The sequence below is a fragment of the Megascapheus bottae genome, chromosome 22 (genome assembly GCF_031878675.1).
Source record: "Megascapheus bottae isolate mThoBot1 chromosome 22, mThoBot2.hap1, whole genome shotgun sequence".
In the NCBI taxonomy this organism is placed as follows: domain Eukaryota; kingdom Metazoa; phylum Chordata; class Mammalia; order Rodentia; family Geomyidae; genus Megascapheus; species Megascapheus bottae.
In genome coordinates, this window is record NC_143530.1 from 30,212,838 (window position 1) to 30,240,012 (window position 27,175).

At 39.6% G+C, this 27,175-nt stretch overlaps 1 protein-coding gene across 1 annotated transcript; it reads left to right on the forward strand.

The window, feature by feature from the left end:
• The first annotated feature begins 100 nt into the window (after nt 1-100).
• Nucleotides 101-23,914, forward strand: Riok1 (RIO kinase 1). The gene is made up of 17 exons (XM_090356439.1): nt 101-566; nt 1,148-1,343; nt 5,495-5,585; nt 6,667-6,736; nt 8,486-8,528; nt 10,820-10,912; nt 12,489-12,601; nt 12,699-12,779; nt 13,580-13,666; nt 14,364-14,501; nt 15,519-15,622; nt 16,005-16,111; nt 17,785-17,850; nt 19,625-19,744; nt 20,492-20,545; nt 22,129-22,281; nt 23,733-23,914. The coding sequence occupies exons 1-17, from the start codon at nt 496-498 to the stop codon at nt 23,841-23,843; spliced, it is 1,698 nt and encodes a 565-aa protein (XP_090212565.1). The 5' UTR covers nt 101-495; the 3' UTR covers nt 23,844-23,914.
• Nucleotides 23,915-27,175: the final 3,261 nt, after the last annotated feature.

Here is a 27,175-nt window from a genome sequence, read left to right on the forward strand (position 1 = left end):
CGAGGCCCGTCAATCCCGGGGCTCGCCTCTCCCCATTCGACTGCCGGAACAATGACGTCATGAGCGTGCGAGCCCTCCCCCCCCCCCCCAGGAACGAGCCCGTGGAGATCCCGGGAAGAGTCCCTCGGATGGGAGGAAACTCTAAGCTGAGCGTGCGCCAGGGGCAAAAGCTACACGAAAACCACTTCACTTGCTCGGACCATCTGAAACATCTGCCAGAGACTGAGGATTGTCCTACTAGCGAGCTCCCGGAGGCCGGTACGGCGCGGGCGGGACTTCCGGTGCCATGTTTCCGGCAGGGAACTTCCGATCTACGGGTGGCACAGGTGGCGGGAGTTGTCCAGCGAGTTTTTCTCCGCACGTGGAGCGCGCTGTGGGCGTGGGGCGGCCTCGGAGCGGTTTATCCACTTCGCCGTAGGCTAGGCGGCCTCGGTGCTTTCCTATCCCGGTACAGAGGGTTGGCCTCCGGCAGCACTGAAGGAAGCGTCTTCGGTCATGGACTACCGGCGGCAGCTGATGAGCCAGGTGGTGCCGGGGCAGTTTGACGACGCCGAGTCCTCTGACAGGTAGGCCTTAGGGGACCACACCGACTCCCCACACACATCCAACACACTTTCTCTTTTTCATTCTTTTCCTTTTTTTTTTTTTTTTGCCAGTCCTGGGCTTGGGCTCAGGGCCTGAGCACTGTCCTTGGACTTTCTCAAGGCTAGAGCTCTACCACTTGAGCCTCAGCACCACTTTGGCTTTTTTCCATGTATGTGGTTCCCGGGCCACTAAGCCAAACTCCCGGCACTTCATCATTTCTTTTTTTTTTAAAGTCATTTCTTTACAAATAAATAATTGGAATTCTTTGTGTCATACTAATCCTGATTTGTCAGGAAGAATTTTTTTCCCCCTCTTAAAGCAGCTCCTAGGTCATATCTGGCACACTGATTAAAATCAGTTCATTCAATAGAGAAGATTTTGCCTTCTGACTTTAAGACAGAAGTGCATTTAACAGATCATGTAACTTCTTTGAAGGACATGACGTGGAGAATTAGTGATAAAAGTATGTTTGTGTATTCTGTATGCATTGCTTGCATGTGTTGTGTGTGATTGTGTATTGCTTAGAAGATATGTAAACATGCCAGAACATTGTTACTTCTAGTGAGAACATTGAATTGAAGACAATCAAAGTGGAAGATGACATTCTGATTGGAAACCTCCAAAATCATGTGATGAAGAAGGGTGAAGGTGAGATAGAAGATGAGGAGGAGGAGGAGGAAGAATACTATGATGATGATAGTGACTGGGACTGGGATGATGGAGTTGGAAAACTCACCAAAGGAGGGAGTAACACTCAGGTAATAAATGATTGTGTACATCTGTATGTTTCGTGTGTGTGTGTGTGTGTGTGTGTGTGTGTTACTGGGGTTTGAACATAGGGCCTTGCTAGGCGGGCAAGTGGTAGACTTTAGCTATGCCCCAGCCTCTTTTTGTTTTCATTATTTGTTTAAATAGGGTCTCACATGCCAGGGTCTGTTTGCCTTATGATTTTTTTTTTTTTTGGTCAGTTGTGGGACCTAAACACTGGGACTGGGCATTGTCCCGGAGCTCTTCAGCTCAAGGGTACCACCCTACCCCTGGAGCCACAGTGCCACTTTCACTTTTCTAGTGGTTAATTGGAGATAAGAATCTCAGGGACTTTATTGCCTGGGCTGGATTTGAACTGCTATCTTCAAATCTCAGCCTCTTGAGTAGCTAAGTATTACAGGCATGAGCCATGGTGTCTGGCTTGCACTATGATTCTTTAATTTAGTCTTTCTGTATAGCTGAGATGACAAACACCCCCATATCCCGCTTTTATTATTCCAAATGGGAGTCTCATTAACTTTTCTTGAGCTTACATTTCCCTGATCTCCATCTCCTGAGTACCCAGGATAACAGGTGCAAGCCAGTGTAGCAGGCTGTATTGGTATTGTATCTCAACCAGCTCCTTCCCTCTGTCTTTTCCTCTCTTCTTCCCCTCTCCCCTTTTCTTCCCACCCTGTCCTTTTTCTTGCAGTGTAGAGTTTTTTTGTTCTAGTATTGGAGCTTGTACTTGGGCTCTTGATGCTATACTTTAGCTTTTTTACTCAAGACTGATACTTTTTTTCTTTCTTTCTTTTTTTTTTGTCAGTCCTGGGGACTGAACTCAGGGCCTAAGCACTGTCCTTGGGCTTTCCTTAAGGCTAGTACTCTACCATTTGAGCCACACACCACTTTTAGCTTTTCTGTGTATGTGGTACCAATTAATTGAACCCAGTCTTCTGCATGCTAGACAAGCACTCTACTACTAGGCCAAACTCCTGGCGCCATAGGCTGGTACTTTTCTACTTGAGCCACACCTTCACTTTCAGATTTTTGGTGCTTATTTGGAAATACAAATCTCACAGGTATTTCTGCTGAGTCAGTATAAGGTGTTGTAGTTTTTGGGTTTGGGGGGGGTGCTATTTTTAGGGGGGAGGGGCTTGGGCTTGAACTCGGACTAGACGCTGTCCCTGAGTTCTTCAACTCAAGGCTACCGCCCTAAGCCTGGGCATTGTCCCTGAGCCCTACAGCCCTACCTTTGAGCCAAGCCCCACTTTTCCCGTTTTCTGGAGGTTAATTGGAGATAAGAGTTTCAGGTCCTTTTGTTCCTGGGCTGGCTTTGAACCTTGATCCTCAAATCTCAGCCTCCTGAGTAGCTAGGATTATAGGCATGAGCCACCATGCCCAGCTCCTAAGCTTTTTTGATCAGGACTTGCAGTGGCTACCTAGTAGAGCCATAAGTTCACTTCAAACTTTTCAGTAGTTAACTGGTTACAAATCTCATAGACTTGCCTGCCTTGACTGGCTTTGAACCTCAATCCTCAGATCTCCGCCACCTCAATAGGTAAGATTTCAGATGTGAGCTCCATTATAGAATTTTGAACTTGAACCTTGCACTTGATAGGCAGGCAGGCACTGAACTGCTGAGCCTCATACCTTCAGCTCTATTTTTTTGCTGGTTAGTTTTGAGATGAGGTCTCATTTACTGACTATACATGCCTCTACCTCAAATATCTATTATTTATTATGGCATGATGGGTCTGTACCATTGGGTAGTTGAGCTTCCTTCATTGAGAAAGAATCCTATGAGCTTTTCTGCTCAGATTGACTTGGAACCACAACCTTCCCTTTCTTAGGATTAGAAGTATGAGTCACTGGCACCCAGTTTATGTCTTTTTAAAAATTGTTACTTTTTAAAATTATTATAAAGGTGATCTACAAATGGATTACCTTTTCATAAGTCAAGTAATGAGTACATTTCATTTTTGGACAGTGTCACCTGTCTTTAAAAAAATATTTTTATTATAAAGGTAACGTAAAGGGGTGTTAAAGTTCCATAAGTCATGTAAAAAGTACATTCTTTTTTGGACAGTGTCAACCCTTCACTCTCTCTGTTTTACCCGCCTACAAGTTGTATAGTTCATTTTCAACATAATGTCTAGTGAATAGCATAACTATATTTCTAGGTTTTTGTTTTTGTTTTTTTTCCTGTCCTGTGGCTTGAACTTAGGGCCTGGGCCTGAGCCTCTAGCCTTCAGTACAAAGAGGCTCAAGGACAAAGTACAGGCCTGACAATGGAAAAGAAAAGAAAGAAATATAGGTGGAAAAGAGTGGTAGTTTATGTGCTGAAATGTATGTTAACTATTATGTTTACTGAAATTATAGCAATTAAATTTTTATCTGTGTTGGGCTGGGAGAATAGTATTTAAGCACTTTGCTAACATGCATGAAACCCTGGGCTCAATCCTAGCACTTCATAGTTAGAGCTAAAGAAAGAGGAAGAGAGTGAAGGAGGGAAAGCAAAAGATAATGAACATAGTAAAAAAAAAATAATACATGTACATATGTGTTTATTTATCAGTCCTTGGAATTAAACCAAGGGCTTTACCCAAACTAAATAAAGATTGCTAGCATAGAACGATGTCTCCAGCCCTAAAATTATTTCAAAATTTTAAGAGAAAAAAATTTAGCTTCTTTACAAACCATATATACCCCAATCTCACAGTCCCATCTTGATATGAAGGATTGAAAAAAGCTAAGTGCTGGTGGCTCACACCTATAATTCTAGCTACTTTGGAGGCTGAGATTTGAGGATCAAAGCTGTCCCAGTCAATTCAGAAAAGTCTGAGATTCTTATCGGGGAAAAAGCTGTAAGTGGAGGTATGACTCATGTGGTAGAACAGCCTCAAGCAAATTAGTTTAGGGTCAGCATACAGGCCCTGAGTTCAAGCCCCAGTACTGGCACAAAAAATATATATTGAATCAACAATTTAAGAGGTACTATGTTTATATATAATAGATTCTCTGTGACTTTTAGATACTATCTCCTTTTGTTATTAAGTTGTACACAGCACCAAGCTAAATGATAAGCATCATACTTAATCTTTGCCTTTTTTGAGATACTGGGCTCAAAATTGTTAGAATGAGCTTAATGTTTGTCTAAGGTCTTCATTAAACAATGAAACAATTCTAAAGTATTGACTATAATAAAATTAGAAAAATAATAATTTTATCATAATGAACACACATGGAAGACAAGAACAACATATGAACTCTGTTCTAGTCAGAAACTTCTGTTTCATGTGTCTTTTTTTTTTTTTTTTAAATTGTCCTCAGGCTTGAACTCAGGGCCTGAGCACTACCCTTAAGCTTTCTCAAGGCTAGAGCTCTACCATTTGACCCACAACACCACTTCTGATTTTTTCTATGTATGTCGTACTGAGGAATTGAATCCAGGTCTTTGTGCATTCTAGGCAAGTACTCTACCACTAGGCCAAACTCCCAGCCCTTATGTCCTTTTTTTTTTGCCAGTCCTAGGCTTAAGCTCAGGGCCTGAGCACTGTCCTTGGATTTTTCTCAAGGCTAGAGCTCTACCACTTGAGCCTCAGCACCACTTCTGGCTTTTTTTTTTCTAAGTATATGGTACCACGGAATTGAACCTGGGTCTTCGTGCATGCTACACAAGCACTCTACCACTCCCGGCCCCCCTTATGTGTCTTTTTAAAATATATTCTTAAGCCAATTTTTATTTTATTTTTTGGACAGTCCTGGGGCTTGAACACAGGTCCTGAACACTGTCCTTGGGGCTTTCTCAAGTCTGGAGCTCTATCAGTTAAGCCACAGCACCACTTACAGTTTTTTTCTATGTATGTGGTACCAAGGAATTGAACCTATGGCTTTGTGCATGCTAGGTAAGCACTCTACCACAAGGCCACACTCCTTGCCTTTTTTTTTTTTTTTTTAAGTGGTTAATTGGACTTTCCTGTCTGGGCTGGCTTTGAACTGTCAGTCTCACACCTCAGCCTCCTGAATAGCTAGGATTACAGATCTGAGCCACTGGCCCTGCTTATAAGTATGGATTCTGTAATAGCTAACTGTAAAAAAGGAAGAAAAACATGATGAATCTTAATACAACTAATGCCTTATCTTTATTCACTTTTCATAGGCTAATCGACAGGTTTCCAATTGCAATTCAACCAGAATGTCTACTCCAGCTGATAAAGTCTTAAGGAAATTTGAAAATAAAATTAATCTAGGTGAGTTCATAAAATGTTACCTTATTAGACTGAGCAAAACTATGAACTATACATATTAAGGACCATTAAGACATTTTGTGGGTTATAATCAATATTTACTTTAAAAAAAGTATTACTTTTAGCTGTTTTTTTTCATCTGTTGGGGGACTATGAGGTTACAGATATTCAAGTTCTGTTCATTCTGTATTAGATTTTATAAGTAGTACCATCTCATAATATGTTCAAAATACTATTTTTTCTGAAGACTTTTATGTAGGTATTAATCATTTATTTAGTGAGTTATTGATTTCAAGGAATCAATCTATTTTAAAATGCAAGGCCATTATTCTCTTCTTATAGAAGTGACTATAACCTAGCACAGTGTCTCTTATACAGGCAGTCAATAATTGCATCATTAATGAAAATAAGTATTTTAGAAAAATACTTTGAAATGGCAGTGTCTATATTGTACAAGAGTTTTAAGTACCTGAGGTTTAATATGCACATATAGTATTTTTTTTAGAAAAATTTTGAGCTGGCAAGCGGTAGAGCAGCACTATCCTTGAGAAAGTCCAAGAACAGTGTTCAGGCCCTGAGTTCAAGCGCTAGGACTAGCAAAAAAAAAAAATTTTTTTTCAGTGTGGCTCGGTAGCTCACACCTGTAATCCTAACCACTCAGGCTGAGACCTGAGTATCGAGGTTCAAAGCCAGCCCAGGCACTAAAAAGTCCTGAGACTCTTATCTCCAGTTAATCACCAGAAAACTGGAAATGGCACTGTGGCTTAAGGAGTAGGGCGGTAGCCTTAAGCTGAAGAGCTCACAGACAGTGCCCAGGCTCAGAGTCAGTCTCATGACTGACCAAAAAAATTTTTTTTCATTAGTATTATAGTTATGATAAATTCAAAGAATGTGTTTTTGTCTGGGGGGAGGGTGGGAGGGAAATGGGGACTATATCATGAGAAAGAGTATCAATGTTTGTGAAGTTATGCACCTTCTATCTGGTGAATATAATGTAATCCTTCTATTAATCACAATAAAAAATAATAAAAAATGTGTTTTTGTCTTATATATTATTTATATTGTGGGCTTTTCATATTTTTAGATAAGCTAAATGTTACTGGTTCTGTCATAAATAAAGTCACCGAAAAATCAAGACAAAAAGAAGCAGATATGTAAGTACTATTTTATTTATAAACATGGGTAATAGGGACCAAGCAGCATATTTGTCTTGCAAAAGATACTTTTAAAGCTTTTAAGTGAGGGTGTTTTATACCTCTTGTAAGTTAAAAATATTAATATGAGCCAGGTGCTGGTGGCTCATGCCTATAATCCTAACTACTCAGGAGGCTGAGATCTGAGGATCAAGATTCAAAGCCTGCCCCAGCAGATATGAGGCTTTTTGTTGTTTTGTTTTGTTTCTGTGGGTCCATGGGGCTTGAATCCGGGCCTGGGTGCTGTCCCTGAGCTCTTCAGCTCCAGGCTACTGCACTACCCCTGGAGCCACAGCGCCACTTTCCATTTTCTAGTGGTTAGTTGGAGATGAGCGTCTCACTGACTTTAGCACCTGAGCTGGCACAATCTTCAGATCTCAGCCTCCTGAGTAGCTAGGATTACAGGTGTGAGCTACCTCGCCCAGCTAGATATGATACTCTTACCTCCAATCAGCCTCCAGAAAACCAGAAGTAGCACTGTAGCTAGAGCACTAGCCTTGAGCTGAAGAGCTCTGGAACAGCATCCAGGCCAAGAGTTCAAACCCCACGATTGACCAATACATACATACATATGTGCATACAATTAATATGAATTCTTAGAAACATGGTAGAACTCTGATCTTGTGAAATTCACCAGTGTACTTTTATTACTGTGTTTGTTTTAGGTTAAATATGTGAAGTGTCTCCCTTTTTGTATTTTATTAAGAATTGCTCCCTTCTAGAAATATTTTTAAAAATTCAAGAAAGACTGAAAGCTAAATAGTAATGTAACTGAGAACTATTTCCATTTTACTTTTTTCAGATTCATTTGTTCAATAACTTAATATTACTAACGTGTTCCAGAAAATTGCAACTAGAAGTTGCTGTTAGTTTATTGATGATATGGGATTTGAACTCAGGGCCCTGAGCTTGCTAGGCAAGTGCTCACCTATTTAAGCCACACACTCAGCCTTTTTTGCTTTAGGAGATTTTTCAGATAAGATCTCAGTTCAGACTGAGATCCTCTGATTTCCTTCTAGGTAGCAGGGATTGTAAATAGAAGCAGTCATATCTTAAAATTTGAATTTATAACCATTTTTCCATGGTCTATTGCCATATACAAGATACAGTAGCCTTTTTAGTTTCCCTGGTATTTCCAATTATATTTGAATCTGCATTAATGTGCTAAATTGAATCACTGCCATGTGAACAGTCTTCCACGAATATGAGTACAGAGAAAAGTATTGAAAACTGTTAGGATCATTAAACTTATAGGATCATAGAGTTCAGGGACAGTATTTTTGTTACTTTAACCTAGTTGTTGCTGCTGCTCCTGCTGCTTCTACTTTGAAGTGGAATAGGGTGGTAGCTGTGTGTTTATGTGTGCTGGGCTTGATGGGCTTGGAGCTTTTGCTGACTTTTTCTGCCCATAGCTGGTCCTTTACCATTTGAGCCACACCTCTAGTCCCCAGCTGCTCTTTTATGTAATTCTTCTAGAATATGATGAGACTTTTCTTCTGTGTATGTGATATGTACACATGTTTTGCTTGAGAGTATTGAATTTCATGTTGAGTGAACATGAAGAAAGTTTCACTGTGTGAAGAATCTATAAATAAATCATGAAAATTTGCTATGAGAAACTACTTAGGAATTTTTGTGAAGTTATGTACCTTTAGCTTATTTTGGCTTCTCACTGAATTTTAAAATATCAACTTCACTTTTATTGTCTAGGTATCGGATTAAGGATAAAGCTGATCGAGCAACTGTAGAGCAGGTACCATTTTTAAGTGTGTGCAATTCTTATTTTGGGTTAGCCTTTTCTTTGGATTATGTTGTACTTTTATCCTTTTTAAGTGGTGGTGTTACCTACAATTGTTCTGTATAAAATACTCCATTTGTTTACAGTATAGAGATCCACATCTTGCTTTCGTAATAGTAGAGTTAGTGGTCCCTCCACAGCACTTGTAACACCTCCTTAGGGTAGGGATGAGCATAGACCATCAGAATCTTTATCCAGAGGTTGTTAGCTTTGCTGGAAAATAGGTTGATGGTCTGCCATTAAGTAAGGGAAAGTGAAGGGAGAGGAAAAAGTAATCACTTCAAATTTTGAATAAATTGTATATTAAAAGGAGACTAAATTTCTCATGTGCAGAGGCATGTGATTAGATGTTGGCACTAGCTCAGATTTTCTTTTCTTTTTATTATTATAAAGTTGATGCCAGTGCCAGTCGTGGGGTTTGAACTCAGGGCCTGAGCGCTATCTTCGGGCTTTCTCAAGGCTAGCATTCTACCACTTGAACTACAGCACCACTTCCAACTTTTTCTATGATGTGGTATTGAGAAATTGAACCCAGGTCTTCGTGCATACTAGGCAAGCACCCTACCACTAGGCCAAAATCCTGGTCCAGTACATTTTTTTTTTGGACAATGTCATCCCTTCCCTTCCTGTTCTCCAGTTTTCTCTCCCACCCCCATCTACAAGTTGTATAGTTCATTTTCTTTCCTTTTTTTGCCAGTCCTGGGCTTGAGCTCAGGACCCAAGCACTGTCCTTGGTCTTTCTCAAAGCTAGAACTCTACCACTTGAGCCAAAGCACCACTTCTGGCTTTTCTCTATGTATGTGGTACCAAGGAATCGAGCCCGAGTCTTCATGCATGCTAGGCAAGCACTATCACTAGGCCAAACTCCCAGCCCCTGTATAGTTCATTTTCAAAATAGGGTTTAGTGAGTACCACTGCTGTATTTGTTCACACTCTATCCATCCTCTATGCTCCTCCTTATGCTCCCAAAGACAGATGATCAAATAAAACCAAAAGAAAACAACCAAAAATAACTCTTTTTTTCATTTCCCGGAGTTAATTTTTTTTTTAAGAATTAATGTTGATTTTTACATCATATTTTAAATGACAAGTTTAACAAACAAGTGTTCAAGGACGGAATCTCTATTTACAATCACTGGGACTTAGTATTTAGAACTTAATCAAAATTAGGCTAAGGGTTTGTATGTCATAGAAACATTAATTTAAGAAATAAAACATTATGTCTATAGAGTCATAGGTTTTTATGTCTTTATAGTTATGTTTATATTTCCATTACCATGTCCATAGCTTTGGCCGGAGTTAATTTTGATATTTTGATAAATATTAATTTTGATCAGCGAGATTGTGCCTTTGTTTTTCCTTCCATAAGATTATCCTCCTTTGGTCTTACTGTGTGTGAATGCCTAGGTGACCTGTGCAATTTATCAGGTTCCAGTGTGTTTTAATTCCAGCTTCTGGATATTGGAAAAAAAAAAAACATGTACTGTTTTTCTGTGATCTTGACTTACCTCACTTAACAAAGTTTGTTGTAGATCTATTTACTTTTTTGCAAATGGCATAATGTTACTTTTTTTTTTTTTTTTTTTGCCAATCCTGGTGCTTGAACTCAGGGCCTGGGCAGTGTCCTTGGGCTTTTTCAAGGCTAGCACTTTACCTAGCCACAGCACCACTTCTGGCCTTTTCTGTATACGTAGTTCTGAGAATTGAACCCAGGGCTTCATGCATGGTAGGCTAGATTTTGCCTATGTAGTGTGAAAAAGAGAATGCTAAATATCATAAACTTTTCCTTATGGCAGGGGCAGTATTGGGGTTTGAACTCAGGACCTGAAGCTTGCTAGGCAGTTGCTGTACTGCTGAGTCTTACCTACAGTCTTCTCATGACCTTTAAATTGCATAGATTTTGATAATGACCTTGGTTTAAATGAAATTTTAACATAATATAACCTGTTACATTGAACTTTTTGTAAAATTACTTATATGGTTCACTTGTATTTCTTTAACCAATATTGGTCTAGAATACATTTCTGTTTCTATCAAACCTGGTAGTCTTTGATTTTCATGGCTGGATGAATGTTTTGTTGTTTCTGGTTTCTTTGATCTTCATCTGTTTTTTCATTGACTAAAAATGAGAATGAATAAAACAGAGTAGTAACACTCATTTAACAGACTATAGATATATGTTCAGCATTTAGGATATGTTTTAATGAGAAGACTTAGAAAAAAAATTTTTTTTCATTTCCTTCTAGGTTTTGGACCCCAGAACAAGAATGATTTTATTCAAGATGTTGACCCGAGGAATCATAACAGAGATAAATGGATGTATTAGCACAGGAAAAGAAGTGAGCTTTTCTTTGGATGACTGAATGTTTTCATGTTAGTTTCCTTATTTCAAATACCAAAGGGAACTTAGGCACTTACTAAATAAATAGTGCCTCTAAAAGAAGAGAAACAGCTGAGTTGTAGTGGCATATGCTTATAATCATAGTTACTTGAGGTAGAGAGGGGTCATAGTTTACGGCCAGCTTGGGCATTTGTTTATAAGACTCTCCTCCCCCCCCACCTTAACAGAGAAAGCTGGATGTGGTGGTTCAAACCTGTCATCCCAGATATGGTGGGAACCAAAGCTAGGAGTGTATGCTGACCTGAGCAAAGAAGGAGACCCTATTTCAAAATGCTAGAGCATGGTTAGGTGCCTATGGCTCATGCCTATAAACCTAGCCACTCAGGAGGCTGAGATCTGAGGATCACAGTTTGAAGCCAGCCCAGCGAAGAGTTAATCTCCAATTAACCACTCAAAAATGAGAAGTGGTGCTGTGGTAGAGCACTGTTTTTGCCTTAAGCAAAAGAGTTCAGGGACAGTACTTGGGCTCTAAGTTCAAGCCCCATGACTGACAAAAAAAAAAAAAAAATAGTACCAATTGGTTAGGGACTTGCTTCTAAGTAAATCTGATTATTTTTGTTTAACATGTAGCTATAGAAAAAGACATTTTTAAAAACAAATTGGCAATTTATTCTCTGGGGATTACTAGATATTGTACTACCTTTAAATATTTTCCATGTACATTGTTTGAAACCCAGTTCTCACATATCTTTTTTTTTTTTTTTTGGTTGGTCATGGGATTTGAACTCTAGGCCTGGGTGCTGTCCCTGAGCTCTTCAGCTCAAGGCTACCACCCTACCCCTTGAACCATAGCCCCATTTCCCATTTTCTAGTGGTTAATTGGAGATAAAAGTCTCACATTCTCTAGTGCCTGGGCTGGTTTTGAACCATGATCCTCAGATCTCAGCCTCCTGAGTAGCTAAGATTACAGGCGTGAGCCACTGTGTCCGGCTAAGTGCTCATGTAAATTTTTTTTTTTTTTTTTGCCAGTCCTGGGCTTGAGCTCAGGGCCTGAGCACTGTCCTTGGGTTTTCTCAAGGCTAGAGCTCTACCACTTGAGCCTTAGCGCCACTTCCAGCTTTTTTTTTTTTTTTTTTTCTATGTATGTGGTACCGAGGAATCGAACCCGGGTCTTCATGCATGCTAGGCAAGCACTTTAACCACTAGGCCAAACTCCCGGCCCTTGCTCATATATCTTAAGTTGGGTTTTACTCTATTTGTACTGTCTCTTGCATTGCTTAATAATAGGTTATTTTTCAGAGCTTTGGATCATTAGGCCATTTTGTGCAAACAGTAAACCCAGACAAACAAGTTTGGCTGTGATGCAGCTGTGTAGGACCTCTTTGGTATACGTGGCCATTAATGACCAGAATATCATGTGAGGTCTAGTACTATATTTCTGTGCTTTTTGATATATTTTTAAATCTCATCTTGAGAATAGTGGTGTTGCTTACACATGTTTCAGTTCTTGAGAAAAAAGTAAAACTGTAGCTATTTAACATAAACTTTATTTCATTGTTTTTGGCTTAAAATAGGCTAATGTATACCATGCTAGCACAGCAGATGGAGAGAGCAGAGCAATCAAGATTTATAAAACTTCAATTCTGGTGTTTAAGGATCGGGATAAATATGTTAGTGGGGAATTCAGGTAAGCCTAGATGCCACTCCCCTGCTTCTTTAATTTGTATTTAATAAAACGTTAAAACAATTAAGTGGTTAAAATAACCAGTTTTTCTTAATTCAAGATTTCGTCATGGCTATTGTAAAGGAAATCCTCGAAAAATGGTGAAAACTTGGGCGGAAAAGGAAATGAGGAACTTACTCAGGTGACTATCTGGGATTTGTGTGTCTGGGCTGTACACCTGCTCTGCCCTTTCTGCCCAAGTAGTGGGACTCCTTAGGCCACTTAACTCTGCTGAACCAAGCACAAGAAACATTATTAGACATGGTAGTTATCAGTTTTCAGTTCTAAGCAGAAAAGGGTCACCATGACTCATATTTTCTTAAGAAAACCATGGATGAACCATGTGAAGATACATAGAACTTGTACTGGGGAGCTGCAGGCTTTTAAACAGAACATGACACACTCAAATGTGAAAGATGTGTTTTGCTATCAGAACTGGAGATAGTACTTTTGGTTTTGAAAGTCTTTGTGAAATACTGTACCCCATTAGCTATTAGGTATGAGTCCAACCAGTTTCATTACGCATGCTTGAGGCTGGTGAGCATTGTACACTTACCTTCTGTATTCCACCAATTCTAAATTGCACCCATTTCAATTTTACACTATTGGAATTGGATTTAGTGCTACCAATTACAGACTAGGATGTAATAGTTTATTTGCTAGTGTTTTTGTCTTTGTCATTTTTGTTTTTGAGACAAGGTCTCACTACTTAGTCCAGACTAGCCTCAAACTTATGATCCTTCTGCTTCAAATGCAGGGATTACATAATGCTCAGCTGCTTTATTCTTGCAGATATCACTTAAAATGATTGGTATCTTTAAGAAATAAAATGTACTTGAGAGGACTCAATGTGCTGTTTCCCAGTGGCAGTATTGTACACTGTAGCAGTTGTCATTTGTATAAGCTTTTTTACTTTTCACTTGTCCTGTCTGTTAACCACAGGCTGAACACAGCGGAGATACCATGTCCAAAGCCAATAATGTTAAGAAGTCATGTTCTTGTCATGGGGTTCATTGGTAAAGGTGACATGTGAGTACATGGGAAGCCTAAGAATTCTATGCTCAGAACTCTATTTGGGGCATATCCAGTATTATTTGAATAGGATTTTTTTTCTTTTTCTGAAGTTTTCCTACTTTTTATTGCAACGTTTAGTCCAGGGGCTTGAACTGTGGGCCTGGGTGCTATCCCTAAGCACTTCAGCTCAATGCTAGCACTCTTCTACTTGAGCCAAAGTGCCACTTCCCTTTTTCTGATGGTTAATTAATTGGAGATGAGAGTCTCAAGGACTTTCATGCCTGGGCGAAACAACTTACTTTTGAAGTCTCAAAATGCCTCAGAATAATAGTTACTCCTTGGGTTGGGAGTGTGGCTTAGTGATCGCATGCTCACTTGGCATGCATGAAGCCCTGGAGTCCATTCCCTGGAACCACATATACAGAAAAAGCTGGAAGTGGCACTGTGCCTCAAGTGGCAGAGTGCTAGCCTTGAACAAAATTTGTCCAAACAGTGCCCAGGCCCTGAGTTGATGCCCCAGGGCTGGCCAAAAAAAATAAAAATAAAAAAAATATAGTTACCCTTGCTGTTTTTTGAGATGCTTTATTCAATTGTTTATTGGCAGCTGCTTACAGTGTCATGTACAGTTTACATGCATAGGAGAAGTATAGTATATAAAGCAAGAAAAGCCCGTTCCTCAACATTTATCTTGGTTCATTTGTTTCTTCGCAAGGCCTGCACCGCTATTAAAAAACATCCAGTTATCAGAATCCAAGGCCCGGGAATTGTACCTGCAGGTCATTCAGTACATGAGAAGAATGTATCAGCATGCTAAGCTTGTCCATGCAGACCTTAGCGAATTTAACATGCTGTAAGTGGTTTTTGTCTCTTAGACATTTCCTGCAGTCCTTTCTTGTCCTTTCGAACAGTTAACAAAACCCTGTTCACAATATCCTACTGTTTATTGTTGCAAAGTTGGCTTTCTTGTTCCTTTAAGTTTAGAAGTGACCATTTTGAAGGACTATCTAGTATGCATGAGACCTTGGGTACAGTCCCTGCACTGTAGAAACAAGAAACTTTTAAACATTAGCGCTTAGTGGGATTTGGAAATTTTCTCAGCTTCTCTCATTATTCACAATGGTTCTTATCTGTCTTGGTCCTTTTATGAATTATTTCTCTTGCTCCTAGGAGACAGAGAACTCGTGTATTTGGTAGTTATTTGGGCTTGCTGGTCTGGTATTCATGCCATTTGAGACATACGTCTATCTAAACCTTTTGCTTTGATTACTTTGAAATGAAGGTTTATACTTTATCCCAAGTTGGGCAAAAGTTTGTTTCTCATGTAGCTGGGATTATAAATGTGTACAACCATGCCTTTTATTGAAATAGTTGTGTGTGTGTGTATGTGTGTAAGAGAGAGAGTCTTTACTAACTTTGTGCCCAGGCTAGCTTCAAATCATGATCCTCCCATTCTCTGCTTCCTGGGATTATAGATATAAGTCCCTGTGCCCAGGCTAAGAATGCAATATTTTGGACAGGTGCTGGTGGTTCATTCCTATAATCCTGGCTACTCCAGCTAAGATCTGAGGATCAAGTCAGTTTGTGTAAGAAAGTCCATGAGACTGATCTCTAACCACCAAAAAGTCAGAAAAGTGGAGCTGTGATTAAAATTGTTAAGGGTTTGCCTTAAGCAAATATAAGCTCTTGGATAGCTCCCAGGCCCTGAGTTGAAGCCCCAGAACCAGTCCTCCTTCTCCCAAGAAAAAGCACAAGAAGAATAAAATGTTTTTAGCCAGATAGGATTTTTGCATTCTTGCAATCTCAGCAATCCTCTCTCCCCTTCCCCAAATAGTAGTGTCTTATAGTTCCAATATTTTTGACCCACAAGGTATCATGGTGGAGATGTGTATATCATTGATGTTTCTCAGTCCGTGGAGCATGACCACCCACATGCCTTAGAGTTTCTCAGAAAAGACTGCGCTAATGTCAATGGTGAGTAGAAAGTGGAATTTCCAGTAGTCTGTTGGTGTCAGTTCTGTAGTTGGTCCAACTGTGGCTGTGACACCTTGCTACTTGAGGACTGGAGTATAGATTGGGAGAGTGCATACATAAGGTCTGGGATTTGATCCCAGTGAAGAAAAACAAAGCAAAAATCTTGTTACTGCATTGTCCAGTGTGATAACACTTAACCCATTTTCTGGGGCTGGGATGTAACTTGGTGGTAAAGCAGTTACCTACCATGTATAAGACCCAGGGCTCATTCCCTAGCACCAAAAAAAAAAAAAAAAAAAAAAAAAAATTGCCTGAAAATGATACATATTTCCGTTACTTTGTTCTCAGTTCATCTTATGGTGGATGATTTTCCTTCTGACAGATTTCTTTCGGAAGCATGCTGTGGCTGTCATGACTGTGCGGGAGCTCTTTGAGTTTGTCACAGATCCTTCTATTACGGCTGAGAACATTGATGCTTATCTAGCCAAGGTAATGTGGGGGAAGAGGTGAAGGGAAAACCAGGCTTCTTAACCTCAGTTACCTGGCAAGATTATTAATCCTTCATGAATGTAAGAAGCCTGTTGAAATTGGGGCCCTTAAATCTCCTCTGGTGTTGGTGGGGGTCTTCCTGAATCAGCATTTTTAAAGTAGTGGGAAAATACATTGTATGTATTTGTTCCCACTAAGTATATTAACATTAATGTGCAAACATCACCATTAGCCAACTATAAGAATTTTTTTTCCAACAACTCCCCCACTTCTAGAAACTATCATTCTACTTACTGCCTGAGAACTGACTGTATACTTCTTTTTTCTTCTTTTTGTGTGTCAAGGGGCTTGAACTGACCTGAGAGCTGTCCCTGAGCTCTTCAGCTCAAGGCTACCGCCCTACCCTTGAGCCAAGCCCAACTTCCCGTTTTTTTTTTAGAGGTTAATTGGAGATAAGAGTCTCAGGTCCTTTTGTGCCTGGGCTCGCTTTGAACCTTGATCCTCAGATCCCAGCCTCCTGAGTAGCTAGGATTACAGTCGTGAGCCACCACGCCTGGCTATTAGTACACTTCTAAGTAGTTTTACATATTTGCCTTTTTGAGGTGAATGCCATCAAGATTCATGCATGAGATAACATGTGACAGATTTCTCTTTTTTGGATGGGGTGAGTCATGGGACTTGAACTCTGGCCTGGCTGCATCCCTGAGCTATTCAGCTCAAGGTTACTGCCCTACCCTTGAGCCACAGCCCCACTTTCTACTTTCTAGAGATTAATTAGAGATAAAAGTCTCACAGCTTTGTAGTGCCCAAGCTGGCTTTGAACTGTAATCATCAAATCTCAGCCTCCTGAGTAGCTAGGATTACAGGCATGAGTCACTTCATTTTTTTTTTTTTTTTGCCAGTCCTGGGCTTGAGCTCAGGGCCTGAGCACTGTCCTTGGACTTTCTCAAGGCTAGAGCTCTACCACTTGAGCCTCAGCACCACTTCCGGCTTTTTTTCTATGTATGTGGTACCGAGGAATCGAACCCGGGTCTTCATGCATGCTAGACAAGCACTTTAACCACTAGGCCAAACTCCCGGCCCTGCCACTTCATATTTTATTTAAGAATTAAGGAATGGCTTCATTCTTTGGGTCCCAGTTCTTTACTAAGTATTTTTGGTAATCATGAAAATTAATAAAGCTGCTCTAGCACCTCTTTTTCTTTTTTCTTTTTATTGGTGGTAGGATGGAACCCAGGGTTTCATATATATTGAGTACTTTATCACTGAGCTATGCCCTCAGTATTGCATTTTTTTTGTCCCTGAGCTTCTTTTGTTCAAGAATAGCACACTTAAGATAGCATACCATTTCCTGCTTTTTCTGTTGTAGTTGTTTGTTTTTTGTTTTTTTTCTGATACTGAGGAATTGAAACTAGGGCTTCATGCATGCTAGGTAAGCACCTTACCACTAAGCCACATTTCCAGCCTCTCAATATTCCTTTTGAAAAAGGAGGTTTAGGATTTCCAAGGATTCCTCAGAGGTATTCTGTTTCTTTGGGGTAGTGGCAGCCTTTTTGGTGAGGTCTGTGGTGGAGAGCAAAACCATTAGATCTCAATAAGTACTCCAGAAATGTGAAGAAAAATCACTTTAACATGTCTATTCTGGATTAAATATAATTTTTGCTTTTTTAAAGGCCATGGAAATAGCATCTCAAAGGACCAAAGAAGAAAGGTCTAACCAGGATCATGTGGATGAAGAGGTAGGATTTATGACCAATTAAGTCTTGAAAACATTTGGGTTTTATTGTGGTAAGTGGTGGTGGTGGTTTCATTTTATCCTTGCAGACAAGGTCTTTCTATGTAGCTCAAGGCTGGCCTTGAATTCAATCCTTTTGCCTTAGTTTCCTGAATTTGTAGATTATAGGCATGTACCACCATATCCAATTAACACTTTGAGGTCTTTTCATGCTATTAGTGGAGTATGAGATTCATTTTAATTAGATACGTGGTCTATAATTTAGTTGAGCTAAGTTGCATAATCTAGCCCGTCAATCTACTAGCTCATTATTTTAGAAAAATTTTAAACAATCTGTAGCGTATGTGAGTCAAAAGAAAAGCTGCCAAATGTGGTCATACCTATAATACTAGGCTAGGCAGTTCAAGACCAGGCTGAAGATGTGGTTCAAATGATAAGAGTGCTTACCTAGCAAGTGCAGAGGCCCTGAGTTCAAACCCCAGTGTTATCCTTTCCCCATAAAAGGAAAAGTTTGTTACTAATTTGCAGATAGGAATTTTTTTTCTTTTTTTTTTTGCCAGTCCTGGCCTTGAGCTCAGGGCCTGAGCACTGTCCTTGGACTTTCTCAAGGCTAGAGCTCTACCACTTGAGCCACAGCACCACTTCCAGCTTTTTTCTGTATGTGGTACTGAGGAATCGAACCCGGGTCTTCATACATGCTAGGCAAGCACTTTAACCACTAGGCCAAATTCCCGGCCCCTGCAGATAGGAATTTTTAAATCAATAAACGGTTGATTCTATAATATAGACTTTGAATATTGATATTTTAATTAAAAGTCTATATTATTTCAGTCTCAGAAGTGAGGGCATTCCCCAGCCCACGCCCCCAAAGGCTATATAGTAGCTCTTTTGTTTTTTTAAATTCTCACAACACTCATCACAGTGGATGAATATGGGATCCCCTTTGTTTGGAAGTTCTTGAGCTTTCTTGTGGCACCTAAAATGATGTTGGCCTGTGAGAATGTATTCCTATCAGAGCACTGATGGCTCATGCTTATAATCCTAGCTACTCAAGAGGCTGAGACCTGAGGATTGAAGCCATCCTGGGCAACCAAGTCTGTGAGACTCTTACTCAGAAAACTACTCAGAAAAAGCCAGAATTAGAGCTGTGGCTCAAGTGGTAGAGTGCTAGCCTTGAGCATAAATTGGCTCAGGGATAGCAACTCAGGCCCTGAGTTCAAGCCCCAAACTGGCAAAAATAAAATTATTTAAAAAAATGTGTTCCTGGGGCTGGGAATTTGGCTTAGTGTTAGAGTGTTTCCCTAGCATGAATGAAGCCCTGAGTTTGATTCCTCAGTACCACATAAACAGAAAAAACTGGAAGTGGCACTGTGGCTCAAATGGTAGAGTACTATTCTTGAGCAAAAGAAGTTCAGGGACAGTGCCCAGACTCTGAGTTCAAGCTCCAAGACTGGCAAAAACAAAAACAATAGCAACAAAAAAATGTGTTCCTTTGTAATAACAGCAGTGTACTATCTCCTCCCTTCTATGAGGCAAGGCCTATTCAAATGCAAATGAATAAGAAGAGTGCTATTGTATGAGAAACCTTAAGTCTGCTCTGTTTTTGTTTTTTTCCTCTCTCTCTCTTTAAAACCATGCAAAATGCTGTTTGTTTTGTCTTAATCAATTGCTCTGGCAGAGCACCCAGTTGTTGCAGTGCAGTGGTGTGTGTAGCCGGAGGTGATGGTGCACATCCATCCTGGATGATAGTTTGGGTTTTGCTTTTCCCTCTCTGTTAGGTGTTCAAGCGAGCATATATTCCTAGAACATTGAATGAGGTAAAAAATTATGAGAGGGACATGGACATAATGATGAAACTGAAAGAAGAGGATATGGCCATGAATGCTCAACAAGACAATGTGAGTAGCTTGGTTTGTGTCCCAGGAGAAAGGATTGTGTCAAAACTGTACTTTGAATTCCTCTGATCTTAGAGCTCTCTTTGCATGAATATGCCTCTGTCCACACTGTATGTAAAGGGAAGTTATAGGATTTATGAAGGAGTAGCACATTTGAATGAGTATAGCAGACTATAGAGAACTAAGAGGAGAGATCTATCTAGAAATCTAATCTACCAATGTTTGTAGTAGAATCCATTAAGTAGATCCTTAATGTACATGATTAAGGAAAATGATATTTCTGTGGAAGGACTGTTTATTAAATTTTTTTGTCTTTGCCTGTCAAGAAGCAAAATTTAGGCATCTATGTACGTCATTTATTAACAAGAAACAAAAGAAAAAGTTCCCCAAATTAAAAACATTTTTATGAAAATATATAGCTTTTTGTAATAGAAGTGACTAATAAAGGAGGTGGAGGAAACGGATGACACTTCAACTAGTGGGGTTCAGAGTCAGTACTCATTACCCTCGGATACACTGCAAATGTTCATGCAGAAAACCTGCCTGGTGGCTAGGTGAATTGGCCTTTGGGCTTGATATACTTGATAAACAAGACGAGAATAACACCGTATACTTTCGGTTACTATGAGAAATAATTCAAGTACCTTTTTATAATCACATTTAGCCTATAGTGTTTATAGTGGTGTGTGTCAGTGTATATTGGTGTATATATTGATTGTTGTTTTTTTTTCCCCCCCTTTTGGTTACAAGATTTTATATCAAACTGTCACCGGATTAAAGAAAGATTTGTCAGGAGTTCAGAAGGTATGAATTTTTGTGTTGCTGTTTGTTTATGTGAAATTTCTTTTACAATTTAAAATAGTAGAATTAAATTTGGACACACACACACTACAATTTTTTCAGTCCTGGGGCTTGACCTCAAGGCCTGAGCACTGTCCTTGGGCTTTCTCACGGCAAGAGCTTTACCACTTGAGCCACAGCATCATTTCCTGCTTTTTCTATGTATGTGGTACTGAGGAATCGAATCAAATCTGGGTCTTTGTGCATGCTAGGCAAGCTCTCTACCACTAGGCCAAACTCCAGGCCCTGGACACATGTATTTTTTTATTATGTCCCCGAATTCTTTTGTTCATATGAGGACGACAGTTTTTAATATCCTGGTCTTCAACTTGAACTTAACAGTAACCATGTGATTCTTAATCGTTTTTGCAATAACTTAAGAAAAGTAATGTGGAACCAGGTGCCATTTGCTTATGCCTATAATCCTAGCTACACAGGAGCTGAGATCTAAGGATTGTGGTTCAAAGGCAGCCTGGGCTGAAAAGTCCACGGCTCTTATCACCAATTAACTACCAGAAAACCGTAAATGATGGCTGTAGCTTAAAGTAGTAGAGTACTAGCCTGGACAAAAAGAGCCCAGGTACTGACTGCACCCAGGCCCTGAGTTCAAGCCCCACAACCAGCAAAAAGAAAAGTAATGTGGGGCCAGGCATGATGGCTTATGCCTGTAATTCTACCCATTCAGAGAGGTTGAGAATAGGATGTTTGAGACTGAAGGCCACCCTGAGTGAAAAGTTCACTATTACCTTCTCAGCTAATAGGTGGGTACAGTGGTACTCACCTGTCATCCTAGCTGTGACAGGAAAGGTTGTGATCCATATATGGGATTATGCAAAATAAGACATTATCTCAAAATAAGCCAAGGCAAAAACAAGACAGGCAAGCTTTTCAGTAGGGTTCCTGCTACTAGTATTCTAGCTACTAGGAATCCTAGTTACCGAGGATGTTGATTTCTGAGGATAAAGGTTGGAAGCAGCCCACAAAAAATTGAAGATAATCTTAGCTGCAATTAACCATCAAAAACCCCAAAGTAGGAGTGTAGCTCAAGTAATAGAGTGTTAGCCATGAGTTTAAGGCCTGGAGTTCAAGTCCCAGTAGCAGCACACAAAGCAAAACATAAAGTAACTTTGCTACATTTCAAGAGCAATGAAAATTACTCTTAGTAGAATATCTCCATTCCTCTGATTGGATTGGTTTATTGTTTTGTGGTTCGGTGGAAAACAGCTGGGAAATAATTTAAATAAATCCTTATTTTTAACCTCCATGTATATTTTACAACCTTCCAAATCCCACCCTTCTGACTTGTGGACTGGGGCCAGTTGTGTTGTTGATCTGGGCTATCCATGGAGCCCTGGGTTCCTTCACTTGGCTGTATTCTTGACCCTCCTAGAATGGCTGCTTCCAGTCTTCCTCTTGCATGCACATTTGGGTGATTTTGATGTTTCAGTACAGGATATTACATTTGTGCGCATTTGGTTTTCACATGTTTAGTAACAATAAACATTGCTGATTTGCTTCAAATAATATTGATACGTAATGATTTCAAGGTCCCTGCACTCCTAGAAAGCCAAATGAAGGAAAAGACTTGTTCTGATTCACAAGCTGCTGGAGACTCCGAGTGCTCCGACACAGATTCGGAAGACCAGGGGGACCCTACTTGCTGCAAAAAACACACCACTGACCCTGCCATTGATAAAAAGGTTGGCTAAGAACTTCTACTGTCCTCTTTTTTGATATGGTAGCCACTGCTCTTTATTCTCTTTGCTCAAGGGTTCTTCAGAGAGGATGTCAGCTGAAACATTATTGATTGGATTTCTAATTAGAATTTTCAACAACTAAGCTGAGCTTTGCTATTGGAGGTAATAATAGAAATGAAGTTGTTATTAGGAATTCCTCAGGCATTACATAAAGAGAGGACACTACTATGCTTTATGTCTGCTAGAATAAAGTATTTTCTCTTTATAATTTTTATTTTTGTCAAAATATGAAATTTATTAACTGTGTCATTTACAAGACATTCCTATACAGCTGCCTACAAATTCCTATTAAGAAAGTTTTTAAGGAGCTGGGTTGTAGCTAGAACACTTGTAGCTAGGACCTTGCACATACAAGGTCCCATCCCCAGTACCACAAAAGAAAAGGTGGGGAAGAATGTGAACTTAAATCTGGACACTGATGGTTTATGTTGACATGTAATACAAGCAATTTGGGAGGCCCAGATTCAGAGGATCACTATTTGAGGCCAGCCCAGAGAAAAATTTCCTTAGATACCTTCTCAGTTGATGGCTAGGCATAGTAGTGTTGTCTCTCATCCTAGTATAATTTGTACTATGAAGTATACCTAGGCAGGAAGCGAGACCTTATTTCAGAAATAACTGGGGCATGAACAGGTTGGAGATAACAGCTTAGTGATAGAACAGGTGTTCTATCTAGCAAACATAAGGCCCTGGGTTCAAGGTTCTGTACTGCCCCAAGCTCTCTCTTGAGGGCATGGCTTAAGGTTCAGAGAACATGCTTAGCGTATATGCAGCCTTGGTTTTGATCCCTAAAACTGTTCTTTCTGTTGGTGTTTTTGTTGGTTGCAAGGCTTGAACTCTGTTCCTTGAGTACTGTTGCTGGTGCTCTACTACTTGAACAACTGCTCCACTTCTGTTTTTCTGGTGGTTAATTGATAAGAGTCTCATGGACCTTCTTGTCCAGGCTGGCTTTGAACTGTGATCCTCAGATCTCAGCTTCCTGATAGCTAGCATTACTAGCCACTGGTACCTGGCCCTAACACTGTTAGAAAAGAAACAGGAAATTCAAAGACTAAGTTCCACTGCCTTCTTATAAATGGTTTGTCTTTTATTTATGTTTTGCCAGCCCTGGGGCTTGAACTCAAGATCTGAGCACTGTCCTTGGATTTTCTCAAGGCTAGAGCTCTACCACTTGAACAACAGTATCACTTCCTGCTTTTTCTGTGTATGTGGAATGGAGGAATTGAACCTCAGTCTTCGTACATGCTAGGCAGGCACTCTACCACTATGCTATATGCCTAGCATATACTAATTTTTTAATTATTACTAATTTTTAATTGTGTACTAATAATGTAAATACTCCTAATGAAATACATGGAGATTTGTTTGAGTTTGTTTTTGGTTTTCTTTTACAGGAAAGAAAAAAGATGGTCAAGGAATCCCAGAGAGAGAAAAGGAAAAATAAGATTCCTAAACATGTGAAAAAAAGAAAAGAAAAGGCATCCAAAGCAAAAAAAGGCAAATAGAACCAGAGTTCTATTTTGTTCCATCCTTTACCAGCTACTTTTCCTACCTAACTTGAAGCTGCAGCTAGAAGGTAGCATCTTGATTTTAACAAATGGTTGTCATGAACCGTCTTTGGAGACTGATTGAGGTGTCCAGCTCTAGTCTCACTAGAGTGGTGATGACAAAGGATTTATTTATGATATTTTAATGATGAACTTTTTACATTTAAGTTTTATATTTTCTTTTACAAATACATTTTTAGAATCATGATAAATATTTAAACATGATGACCATCTGTAACCTTTATGGAAATGTAAAGATAATTTGGACAAACCTTTGGAATTCATTTTGCTTTCTTTTTACATGCCAGAGTCACTTCTGAGATGCTATGATTATAAAGCAAATCACTGGGTGTAATCAGTCCCTGTAGCTCTGTTCTTGGGCATCTGTGGTCATTTGTTATTGTTAGCGTTTCTGGAATTATGGCTTTCTCAGTTCACCTCTTTCACAGTCAGCTATTTGTCATGTTCATCCATTAGTCAAAATATTTGAGTATTTTAAATACTAGAGATACATCAGTGACCAAAAGACAAAAATTGCTCAATTTTAATAGCTTGCTTTTTAATAGGAAGATAAGACATTAAACAATAAATTTATATCAGGGGGGCAATAAATTGTATGGAAGGAAAATAACACTGAAAAGAGAGAATGCTCAGGGAAATAGGAGTTTGCAGTGTAAAATAGATTTCTTAGAAAGGCTATACTGAGAGATGATATTTAAGCACATAAAGCACCAAGTCATAATAGGCTTCATGGCACATGCCTATAATCCCACACTCAGGAGACAGAGACAGGAAGGTTGTGAGTTCAAATCTAAGTCTGGTCTTGACTACATAAGCCAGCCTGAACTATGTAGTGAAACCCTGTCTGGAAAAACAGGCCAATAAAAAGCTGAGTTGTATGCATGTCAAGAAGGAAGAACATTTCAGGTTAAGCGAACAGCCGCTGAGGCAGAATTATTCTAGAAATAGCTCTAACACATTAGAATCTAGCAGTGAGATTAGCTAGTGTTAAGGCTTTTGGGAAGTTGTGAGCAGAGGAATGATAGGACCTGACTTCTGTCTCCTCTGGCCTCTGGAGAATTGACCAGTCTCTCAGTGGGAGATGAATTGCATTTCCTTGCCATAAGCCAAGTGAGAGATGCTGATGGCTACGTTTCTGTAATATTTTATAGGTTTGTTCTCTCATCTCCAAATAATATGGATGTTTGTGAAGGTTTTCTATGTAAATTCTGGGTAATTTATTTGAAGTACAAAAATCACAGCTATTTCCTATGAAGCTGTCCTCATTCTGCCTTCCATAAAGCAGTTGTGGGCAACAGAACTGTACATACTCAGCTTGAAGCTTCATCATTTGAGTTGGTGTATAAGTGAGGAGATGGAAACAGTGGCAGCTTTTTGTGAAAATCTGATCAATTGTGAGTCCTTGCTGTTTGGCCGACAGCAGATTTGCTTTGCTTTATCTGCATTTTGTTCAAGATGGACTCGAGCTGTTGCAAAGCTCTGTAGTGCAACATTAAGTACTTTGAGAAAACCCCCAACCCCTTTCTATGAGTACAGTGTTTAGTTTGGTAGTAGGAGCTACATGTTTCTTGGCTACCTGTGCTGAGGCTGTTATGACAGTAACTAGATTCAAGAGGTGAGGAGGCAACAATTCTTCCAAATGCTGATAAAAATTTAATTAAGGGACTATAATAAAGGAGGAGGACTCATTCAAAGTATACTGTCTATCTACAGAATTATAAACTCTTTTATTATTAACATATACTAATAAATTTAAGGACACATCAGATGTCAAATTCTAAATAAGTTCATTAAATACATACATGTATATGTACATATATGTATACATACATGTATACATTAGCAGTATTAGGTTGTGGATCTCTTGCTAGGCAGCCATGCCTCTAGTTCCTTTTCATTTTTAAATGTTTAACCAGAGCTTGTGTAGTAGTATATGCCTGTAATCCCAGCACTTTGGAGGTTGAGGTAGGAGGATCCTGAGTACTAAGCCGATCTGGGCAACTTAGTGAGTTCCAAGCCAGTGTGGACTATAGAAGGAGGTTGTCACAGAAACAAAGCAGTAAATCAAAAGGCTTGACAAGAGTTTAAAGTTTAAATTCACTGCACTTGGGAACACCTTGAGCATAAAAGGTCCCTGAGGTTTATTGGTGATGGAAGAATTACAGGGTTTATTAGCACAATTGGGTTCTTTGGTATAGTTGTTTCCTGAGCTTTGACTGGCCCACTTAGAATTAATACCTTTTAATTTCTGGAATCATCAGTCAGTGCCCACAATCCTACAGTAGAATTGTCTCAGGTTATATTACTCCCTGCGTCTTGGTGGGAAGTTTTTTTTTGTTGTTGTTGGGTTTTTTTTTTTTTTTTTGCCAGTCCTGGACTTGAGCTCAGGGCCTGAGCACTATCCTTGGACTTTCTCAAAGCTAGAGCTCTACCACTTGAGCCTCAGCTTTTTTCTATGTATGTGGTACCAAGGAATTGAACCCAGGCCTTCGTGCATGCCAGGCAAGCACTCTACTGCTAGGCCAAACTGCCGGCCCATTGGTGGGAAGTTTTAACATCATTTGAACCAAGTCTTCTGTGAGGAAATTAGACTGTCATATGTTGAGTCATTTAAGCCATTTCTTAAGGAAGAGATTGCTGTCTTACTTGCCCCTATGCTTTGGAGATGTTAGTCCCAGCGGGTGGTGTGGAATCTTGTGGAAACTTGGAATTTAGTGGGGTTTTTTTTTGTTTTTTTGTTTTTTGCCAGTCCTGGCTTGAATTTTTTTTTTTTTCCTGAAGTTATCACAGAAATCCGGGTTGCTTTTGTGTGCTTGTGGAACTTGATCTAAGGACTTGGGCACTGTCCCTGAGCTTGTTTGCTACAGGCTTGCTCTCTGCCACTTAAACCACAGCTCCATCTATTTTTGTTATTTTGTTTGTTTTTGCTAGTTAATTGAGATAAGAGACTCACAGTCTTTCCTGCCTACCCTGGCTTCAAACTGATCCTCAGATTTTAGCCTCCTGAATAGATAGGATTATAGGTGTGAGCCACCAGTGCCTGTTAGCTTTGCTTTTACATGAACCACAGTGTTGTATAGTAACCTTTACTGTGTGCCATTTTAATTTAGATAGGAAGTTTGTTGCTCCTGCAATAGTTCTTGCTCCACTAGAGGGAGATGTACTCTTGCATTCTGAGGTAGTCCCTACTTGTAGCCCACTATTGAGTGTGAAAACATTAGGTTGCTAGAGACACAGGAATAGCTAAATCATCTACATTCCCCTAGAAA